Genomic DNA, 10,321 nt, shown 5'->3' on the forward strand with positions numbered 1-10,321 from the left:
TATAAATTCATTCATTTAGACATTTACATGGTTTACAAGTCCCAAACAGACCCTTTACAGGTCCAAATATTTATAATTATATAATAAATAATAATAATAAACTTTTATAAGCATGCAAATTTCATGTGTGCACAAAACTTTTCACACATGCACAAAACATTTATACAGCTGCAAAACTTTAAAACACAGTCAGATACACACGTGCATTTTTACATGCACAAAAAGGTGATATTTCACAGCAAAAACGACAACAACAAAAACAACTTTATGGCACTCTGTTGACCCCATACTAACTCAGAGCAGGTCCTACTTTCAGGGGCGGAGGGAGACATGATGGGAGGCGCAAACGCATCATCCGACGTGATATCGAAAGCAAGCTCGAAGAGGAAATAGACTTTGGAAGATCTCACTCGCGAGCCACATTGTCCTCCCGTGCACCTGTAAACTTGTGACTTCATGTGTAAAAGCTGAACAGGGGTATTTATTCTTCTTTAACTTAAACAAAGAAAACTAAGTCTCCGCCATGTCGAAGACGTCAGCCCTGAAGATCAGCAGAGCGAGTGTTGGGAAGGTGAGTGGGTCTCGGTGGGATGTTGTGTTAGCGCAGAGGTCCAGTCAGACACCGTGGGATGGTTTTGTGCTTAAATACTTTAAACAGCGTTTAGTTAAACGCAGAGAGGCTGTGACTCGTGGAGCACAGACACGTGTATATATATATATATAGAGAGAGAGAGAGAGAGAGAGAGTGGAAGCTGGGGAAAGTACCCCCTGACAGGGAAACGAAAGTAAATCTCAAACGGCTTCTTTGTGACGTGAGTCAGCAGTTTGAATCATCTTGTTGTGCATGACACTGTTTGTTTTTCCGTTTAACAGGTGGAGACCTTCCGCCAGTCCCTGTATCGAGAGGTTTGTGCACTCACACGGTTCCGTTTACACATTTACTTTATGTTTATTACAAATAAGCCGCTGCAACACTGCAAAAGTCTCAATCAATCAATCAATAAAGGCATTCATAAATAAATGATTAAATACATAAATGTATACATAAATTAAATGATAAATACAGAAATGCATGAGTAAATGTATAACTAAATACAGAAATGCATGAGTAAATGTATAAATAAATAAATGATAAATACAGAAATGCATACATAAATGTATACATAAATGAAATGATAAATACAGAAATGCATGAGTAAATGTATAAATAAGAAATAAATTAATAAATACAGAAATAAATAAATAATTAATAGAATAGTAAATAAACGAATGCATGGATGTATGAATAATTAATAAAATAAAAAATGCATACACAAATGAATAGATAAATGCATAAATAAATGTTTAAATAATAGATAAAAAAACAAATAAATGTATTCCTACATTTTTGTTCACCTACATTTCTTTATTTTTTGTGTCCATATGTGAATGGGATAGGAGGTCCCATTCATTCATGCATTTATTTATTTATTCCTGGATTCATTTATACATTTGTTTTAGACTTGTGTCATGTTTAGTCCTCCATACAACAGTGAACACCCATGTGAAAAAAATTCTGTAATTCTACTTGAATGAATGTACTAGACCATGTACCCTTATTAAAAAAATAAGTTTATCTAAGTGTGTAATTAGTATACCTCTATTAAACTATAAAATAAGACAGTATACTTTTTAATGTTCTTATCACATATATATTTAACAAAAGTATATTAAAGCAAACTTGGCTTATACTTAATCTTTGCATAAAGATTTATATTATGGAAAATACAAATTAACTCCAAAATATACTTTCTTCAACTAAAAAGTGACCGAGAAGTATATAATAATGATAATAATAATAATAATAATAATACATTTTATTTATAGGCGCCTTTCTAAGCACTCAAGGACACAGTACATTTGTGAAAAACAGTGCAATACAAACAATAATAAGTATATAATATACATATTACTAGTAAACTAAAAGTGTACCTTAAGTTAAGATATAAATACACCTTGGACATAAACTTGTTGTGTACTCAAAGTTCTCTGCTCTTAAACTTTAAGTATACTTTTATAAACTAAAACATCCCGAACAGTAAAAAAGTATACTAGTACATTGATATTAGCATATTTACTATCAAAAGTAGACTAAAGGAAAGCTACTTGAACTTTACTCATATTAAACTCCTTTATGCTTCATTAAAGTAAAATTAAAGGACACTTACAAAGGATGAAGTAAAATAATAAGTACACTAAATTACCGCTTTAAGAATTGAAGAATTAGTATTTTAGTGCATGCAAGTTGAACTTCATGACCTTTATTTTGAAATACACTTTTTAAAAGTATATGTTAAATATACTTTAAGTTAAGCCCGACTCGTTTTGACTCTTTTGAATGTTTTTCAGGCAGAGAACCTGTTCTCCAGCTCCATCCCTCAGAAGATCCTGCAGCTGGACGCTCTGCTGAGGGTCAGTTCATTTAACACACCAATGAATGACGCTCAGTGTCACGTCTGCTCTCCTCTCATCCGCTCATCCTCTCACCTCGTCTGTGTGTTTTCAGGATGACGCCCTCAGTGTCACAGACATGTCCTCGCTCCACGCTCCCCTGGACATCCCCATCCCAGACCCTCCGTCTCCAGAGGACGAGGTGAGGCCAGCTCCATCCACAGACCTCACACTGATTTTATACTCACGTTTTATTAGATAGTAAAGATGAGATGAGAGTCATTTAAGAAAAAAAAAAGAAATTCTCTGATTTCAGCTTCTTGAATGTGAGAATTTCCTGGTCTCTTTCCTCCTCTGACACCAAACTGAATATCTTTAAGTTGCCACTTAAGTCAGTGGCCCTGACTCATAAAATGTTGCTGAAAGAAACCCACAAAACGACCACATGGAGACAAAAAATTAATATAGGGATGCAAAATGACCACAAAGAGATGTTAAATGACTGAAAATAGACACAAAAACACAGCAGAGAGACAAAAAATTATGACAAAGACACAAAATGATTAAAAATAGATGTTAAATGGCCCCAGAGAAAACAAAACGACAGAAATGCAAAATGACTAAAAATAGATGCAAAACCACCACAAAAAGATACAAAACGTCTAAAATAGATGCAAAACAATCACAAAAAGATACAAAATGTCTATGAAATAGATGCAAAACCACCACAAAAAGATACATGCATAAAAATACATGCACGCACGCACACAACAAAAGTCACAACAATAGTGACAATAGTCACGTCAAATAATCACACACACAGAGCAAGCTGCTAAAAGAGCTTGAAGACTGACACTAGTAGCAGGTTTTATAAGGGAGGGCAAAAGTGTATTTCAAACAGACGAAATGGAATAATAGTTCTTATGGCACGAGGCCGAGTGTTCCAGTCAGAAGGAGCTTTAAATGTAAACGCACCTCTCCCAATTTCTTTGTTGGTTCTTGGAATGAAAAAGAAGGCTTGCTGGATATGTCTTAGTGAGTATGAAGGTGTGTACGGTAAAAGGTAGTGTTTTAAATAGGAAGGGGAGTTGAGGTGGATACATTTAAAGATGAATGGAGCCAGTGGAAGCATCTTCGAGCAGGAGGGATAACAGGTTTAGTGTTGGGTGCATAAAATGGGTGAGTGAGGGCGCACTCACACTGTCCATCCGTACCGTGCCCAAACAGGTTTCACGGGTAAAGTCTAGTTCCTTTGACCAGTGTGAGTGCAACCAGTGTATGGTTGCCGGCCACGGACCGCTTGGGAGTGGTGGGCTTTTGTAAAGCACGTTTGCACATGTACGAGCACGAGCGTGCGCACATGCACAAGCACGAGGCCTGACGTCACTTCTGTGCGCCTGTTCGGACATAGAAAAAAAAAGGGGGGACCATGCGCGGACATTTAAAACAATGGCGGTGAAAGGTTCAAGTTGGTGTGATGCGGAGGTGGAGTGTTTACTGCAGATTTGGTCGATGAAAATATTCAAAAACAGTCGACAAGACGCACAAAAACTCCGAGGTCTATGGAAAGATTTGTAAACAAAGCCACGCATCGCGATGACGTCATCAATGCGTGTGACGTGTTACGGCGTGATGACGTATAGGCAGCAAGGAGCATTCACCGAGGCCCAGGTAGTGTGAGTACAAACGGGCCTGGAGGGGGGGACAAGGACCCCTAAAGCACGGGGCACGGGACGGACTGACAGTGTGAGTGCACCCTTAGATACATGAATCTGCAGACACCATTCTAAATAACATTGAGGGGCTGAAGATGTGAATCAAATGTATTCTGATAGACATAGTCAGCATACTCCAGTGTTGGTAGTAATAGAGAGACAATTCTTCTCCTCATCTGAAAGGTGAATTTATATGAGGGTAAAGAATAACTAGATCACAGCTGAGTTTTTAATAAATCACCTCAATATGAAGCTTCAATGAAAGAGTTGGATGGAGCTTTAATAGTTGTTCTAGTGGTGATCCTTCATTAAATGATAGTCAGGTCAACAGAATGACCAAGGCCTTGTCTGGTACCAAATAACATACCGCATGATTTAATTTGGTTTAAAGAGTTTGTTACGTAAGAGCCATTTCTGAACAGAGGCATGGTCTGATCGAAGGGATCTTTTTTCATTTTGGACTTATTAGTAGTAGATGGATGTAAGTGTAGGCTAAATAACAGAAAGTCCTCTCTGTATGAAGATGATCTCACACACACGGCACAAAAGTCCCTGTAATGCTGTGGATTGATGTCAAACTGATCCCACAGGAAATGGAGACGGATAAGAATGAAGAGGATGAGAAGAAAAAAAAGAAAGGTAAAGTGTTAAAATCCCTTTTTTGGAGCCGCACATTCTATATGCAGTGTATATATGACGAATCAATCTGTTTGTTGTTGTGCAGCTCCAAAATGTGGCTTCATCAAGGGGAATGAAAAGATCATGATGCTTCTTGAGAGGGTGAAACCAGAGATAGTTGCCTTAAGAGAGACCATCATCGTTGTGAGTGAATGCTGCGCTTAAATCTCTAAAACACTGAATCAAGTCTGAAGTCAGTGTTAAAGGTTCATCTGCGTCTGTGCTGCTGCAGGTCACCAGCTGGATTCACCACCTCATCCCAAAAATAGAAGATGGAAATGACTTTGGGGTGGCCATCCAGGTACGTTTCCCACAGTGCACCCTGCTCCCTGCACAAGCGTGAATGACTGATGGATTCTTTTTTCACCACAGGAGAAAATCTTGGAGAGGATCACCGCGGTGAAGACCAAAGTGGACGGGTTTCAGACCAACATCAACAAGTAGGTGTGATTGGGTCTGGTTTAATGAGGAATGCACGATGTTTAGACTCTTTTTCATTTCAGAAAACATCCATTTTTAACGAGTACCTTCCCTGACTTTGCTTACAACCATTTCTGCTGAATCAGGTACTTCTCAGAGAGGGGGGATGCTGTTGGTAAAGCGTCCAAGGAGACTCATGTGGTGAGTTTTCACTGTCCTTCACTTTTTGTGGTGGTTTTTCATCTATTTTTAGTCATTTTGCATCTTTTTGTGGTGGTTTTGCATCTGTTTTTATTCATTTTGCATCTTTTTGTGGTGGTTTTACATCTATTTTTAGTCATTTTGTATCTTTTTGTGGTTGTTTTGCATCTATTTTGTATCTTTTAGTGGTGGTTTTGCATCTGTTTAGTCATTTTGCGTCTTTTTGTGGTGGTTTTGCATCTATGTTTAGTCATCTTGCATCTTTTTGTGCTGGTTTTTCCATCTATTTTTAGTAATTTTGCATCTTTTAGTGGTGGTTTTGCATCTATTTTTTAGTCATTTTGTATCTTTTTGTGGTGGTTTTGCATCTATTTTTAATCTTGTTGTCTTTGTCATGTGGTCGTTTTGTCATTCAGCATCTTTGTGGTCATTTTGCATCCCTAGTCGTGTTTTGTTTTTTTGTGGTCATTTTGTGTATACTTAATACGTAATTTAGCATCTCTTTGTGATCCCTTTGTTTTTCCCTCTGACCCTTTGGGCCCGTATTGCAGCTCAGTAATTCTAGCTAACTACTGCGACTTTAAAGCATGTTAAATGGGCTTTCTCCTCCTCCAGATGGATTACCGCTCGCTGGTCCATGAGAAGGACGAGGCCATCTATTCTGAGATCAGAGTGATTGTTCTGGACATCCGCGGCTTCTACGTAAGTCGGACCCCCCAGAGCCAGAAGCATTTTACCAGCGCACTGTCATAGAAGAATACTGAACCTGTCTTTTCTGCCTGTTTTATGGAAGGCGGAGCTTTACGACATCATCAGCAAAAATCTGGAGAAGGTGACCAATCCTAAAGGAGAGGAGAAACCTTCCATGTACTGAAGCTGGACAGCAGGAACAGATTCCACAATTCCTTCATTCATCGATCCACTCAGTAATGCTGCCTGTGCATTACTCTTTTTTTACTTAGTCTCAAAAATAACTGGAGCAAAGTTAGGAATCACTGCTGTTGTACGATGACACTTTGGTTTTGCACCAACACTTGCACTATATTAACAAGAATGAGTTCAACAAAATGAATAAAGAACAGTGTGATTCTCATTTATTTGTAAAAAAAAAAAGAAGAAATGCTTGTTTGTGTTTCATGATACACAAATACTCAATTAGGAATCTCATTACAAAAATATTATCCTCCCGTCAAAATCCAGAGGGAAGACGGATAACCACATAATAAAGTAAAGAACACAGCATTAGAAAGAAAACATCCGCAACACAAAACTGTCTTCATACGTCAGGACCTTCTCCTCCGGGTATGAGCTATAAAACAACAAAAAAGAAAATATATGGGTATGACATCATGCAGTAAAGGTCTAAAGCAACAGTTAACCGATCGTGTGGAGGTGTGAGATACATCTGAGCACCGTAAAGTGAAATAAATAAAGATAATAGAGTCACAGACATAGAAACACAATAAAATACATGCTGTCTAAATACTCCACTTGATACTGGACCAATTCAAATACAGTCACTTACAGAGAGAAATAGTCTCAACAATGGATTTAAGGCGTGACGTGTACAGTCTTTGAGATGGTTTAAACAGTGTACAGAATATGTATTAAAGCAGGTAAAGGGGAGGTACTGTAGTCAGTGTTTCTGAAAGTCCAATTCAAGCACTTTTCAATGATAAACTACAGCAGGGCTGCCCTGGAGGGCCACTGTCCTGCATGTCAGGCGTGTTGGAGCAGGGAGAAACTTAAAACATGCAGGACAGTAGCTCTCCATGAACTACACATGTGTATACCATCATCATATAACAGAACATTTCAAATGGATTGAAAACGCCACACTAAAATTCAAGCATTTAAAGGGTCACATCCTCAGAATGATGGAATGTTGGTAGTTTTGAGCAGGCAGGAAGTTATCTAAGAGATTTATGCAGAAAAAAGAATTATCTCTAATGTTTTCATAGCAGTTTTGGGACATTTCTGTCTTTTCTTAAGTCAAATCCAAGCACTTTTCAAGCATTAAGGTGCATGTATGAGTGTTTTCAGTCTCAAATATGGAGAGCCTCTTTGCTCTGTATTATATGAAACATGACATCAATTATAACATTCATTTTAGAGTTTCTTCAAGGTATCCAGCACCTGTATGAACCCCGATACTGAAAATTATTATTTCACCTCTTCATCACGTTAAAAGAGATGGTTTTATGCTATAAAAAAAACTAGAATTGTTTCGTTATACCAAAAGGATAAGAAATGTTTAATGTTTTCAAAATGTGTCACCTTGCTATCTAACCCGTTTGAGTGAATATGAAACAATTAAACCAAAAAATTATTTGACAAATAACTTCACTTTCAACACATTCTTAACTGAAAATGTGATAAAAAGAACATTTGTATGTTCAGGCGGAGATGTTTATATTTCACGCTCTCGGAATCATTTAGGTTTTTATTTTATAGCTGTTTTATTGTGAAAGAAATGTACTTTTTAAACCTTGCACCCGTGCATTTCCCAACATATAAAGCAGGAATTAGCACTTCTTATGGACGTGAGCATCAAAAGTCATTTGTTCGTCAAAAAAAACCTCACGATTAACTGAAGATAACTTCTACATACCATGGTGATGTTGTTGCCGTTGAGGAGGATCTGGTCCAATTTGGTTATCCTCCGTCCCTCTGGTGTGATTTCACTGGCACACACAAACATATTAATAATAATATATGACTTAATTCAATCAAACAGGTTCCTTACTGATGCAAAAACTAAAGGTGTGCTTACAATTCTGTCACATCCTCCAGGACCATATCTGAAAACACTTGAGTAAAGGACGGGAAACTGACACAGTATTCAGAGAAAACAGTGGAATGAGGCAGATTTTTAGTCATGTTGTAATAAATCTAGAAAGGATACTGACAAAGTCGTCAAAACCCAGCAGGGTGCCGACGATTTCTTTGTCGGTTTTCATGACGATGTGAATTCGGGAGCCGATGCATTTGTCCACGAGCTCTGAAAAAAAAAGACGAAGTAGAGGGAAAACAAACTGAAATGAGTCTTTTTTATATTGTTTTTCTTTTTGTACAATTCTCAATTCCTTCCTTTAATTTCTTACAAACTGATTAGTGGATCTTTGATCAGAATCAGAAATATTTTAATAATCCCAGGGGGAAGCTATCTTTGTTACAAAACTCCAGATATACAAACAACAAATATTAGACAGACTAAACATATTAGAACTATTTTTAATCATAATTAACGATTTATCATAATTGATTAAGGGTTTCAGCTATTTTTTGAGGCAAAAATGCCAAACCTTGCAGATGTAATGGCTCTTAATCATATATAATACCAGCAGACATCATCTTTATGTCTTGAACTGCTCGTTGGACAAATCAAGTCAGAGATGTCACCTTCGGGCTCATGACAAGGCATAATGGACATTTTTACTATTTTCTTAACTAAACTAATCACTGATGAATAGAGAATAAAAATGACCTGCCATATTAAAAGTTGTTGACCTAATTTGCATGATTTCTCGCCAACTTTGGAGCAGAGCTGCACAATATCCTAATCACAAGGGTGCAAGATCTCCTACACTGCTGGAAATTAAGTTATCTTTATATACTTTTTCCTTTTGCCGCATTTTCAGATGCTTTATCGGATGCAACTACGCAATTATTTTCATTATAATTCGATCTGGTTATTTTTCTTATTCATCATTTAAACAATTGATCAGATAATAGAGACATGTCTTCAAATTGCTTGTTTTATCTGTTCGACAGTCCAAAACACAAAGATATTTAGCACACAGAGCCTTTTGAAACACCTTGGCCAGAGACTACAGATGAAAAATAGCATTTTGGCTTATTCTGGGGTCTATGTTAATGTGTACTTATTAATTACCATGTGTATTTATTTGTTTTCACCTTCCCATTTCAAGTAAACTAAATGGAAACAGAATATTTCACTTGATTTTTTTAAATATTGAAACAAAGCAATATATTTAAATCATTTGCTCAGTTATTTATAAATGAGATCAGACTATAAAATATGTAAAATGTTATAAAATCGCCCTATATATGAATATCTTTGTACCTTATTTCCTGAACTCTTATTTCGTTATTGACTGATTTTCAATTTAGTGTATTCTTTTAACTAAGCATTATTTATTATTATCTGGCTGTCTTGTAATTGCATTTATTCAGATTTTCTTTTCCTGTTATAGATGTCACTCTTTATATTGTATGGAACTTGTATTTTCTTGAATTTGATGTATGCCGCTTTGATTGTGAAATAAAAAATATGAAAGAAATAGGATACAAATTTAAATCTTAGTTATACACAATAACAGATCTGACTGTCAATCCGTATGTAATTTACTTAATTGTTCTAAATAAAGTTTTGGAGGAAAAAACGTTACTAACGTTATTGTCATGCGTATGTACCTGAACGCATCATGCTAACGTTAACTAGCTCACAGAAACATGACGTTTGTATCGGAACTCCCGCCTCAAACACCAACCACTTCACTCTGACATAAACCCAGATTCATAATGAGCTCATTAAAACATAAACTCCACATTAATGCTCATATATAATGATAGTTTACAGACCCAGGGGGAGCAGCTGCGACGGGTTTGTCGTTGGAGCCGCCATGTTCATTCAATGAGAAGTAGACCGAAGCAATCGACGGAAGATCGTCACATATCAGACATAAGCAATCATTATTGAGTCATTGAACGATTTATCAGTTTACATTTAAGCCTTAATCAGAAATTTACTCTTTAAAACAAATAATAAACTTAATAAAACAAATAACTTATTGGATGTAACAGAAACTTAAAGGATCCAAATATTACATTTAAATGATTAAATCGAGAGTTAA

The 10,321-nt window shown here is 36.6% G+C and overlaps 2 protein-coding genes across 2 annotated transcripts; one reads left to right on the forward strand and one right to left on the reverse strand.

Moving 5' to 3' along the window:
• Positions 1–390: 390 nt before the first annotated feature.
• psme2 (proteasome activator subunit 2) lies at positions 391–6,505 on the forward strand. Its single transcript, XM_083936510.1, has 11 exons — positions 391–571; positions 874–906; positions 2,389–2,451; positions 2,546–2,632; positions 4,736–4,784; positions 4,870–4,967; positions 5,056–5,124; positions 5,196–5,263; positions 5,390–5,444; positions 6,060–6,146; positions 6,238–6,505. Exons 1-11 carry the CDS (start codon positions 524–526, stop codon positions 6,316–6,318), a joined length of 738 nt encoding a protein of 245 aa, XP_083792636.1. The 5' UTR covers positions 391–523; the 3' UTR covers positions 6,319–6,505.
• Positions 6,506–6,516: 11 nt separating this feature from the next.
• On the reverse strand, positions 6,517–10,112 carry lsm5 (LSM5 homolog, U6 small nuclear RNA and mRNA degradation associated). The gene is made up of 5 exons (XM_083936511.1): positions 10,050–10,112; positions 8,350–8,445; positions 8,218–8,245; positions 8,056–8,128; positions 6,517–6,753 (listed from the first exon to the last, which is right to left on the reverse strand). The coding sequence occupies exons 1-5, from the start codon at positions 10,096–10,098 to the stop codon at positions 6,721–6,723; spliced, it is 279 nt and encodes a 92-aa protein (XP_083792637.1). The 5' UTR covers positions 10,099–10,112; the 3' UTR covers positions 6,517–6,720.
• Positions 10,113–10,321: the final 209 nt, after the last annotated feature.

Source organism: Echiichthys vipera (assembly GCF_963691815.1).
Source record: "Echiichthys vipera genome assembly, chromosome: 21".
NCBI lineage: Eukaryota > Metazoa > Chordata > Actinopteri > Perciformes > Trachinidae > Echiichthys > Echiichthys vipera.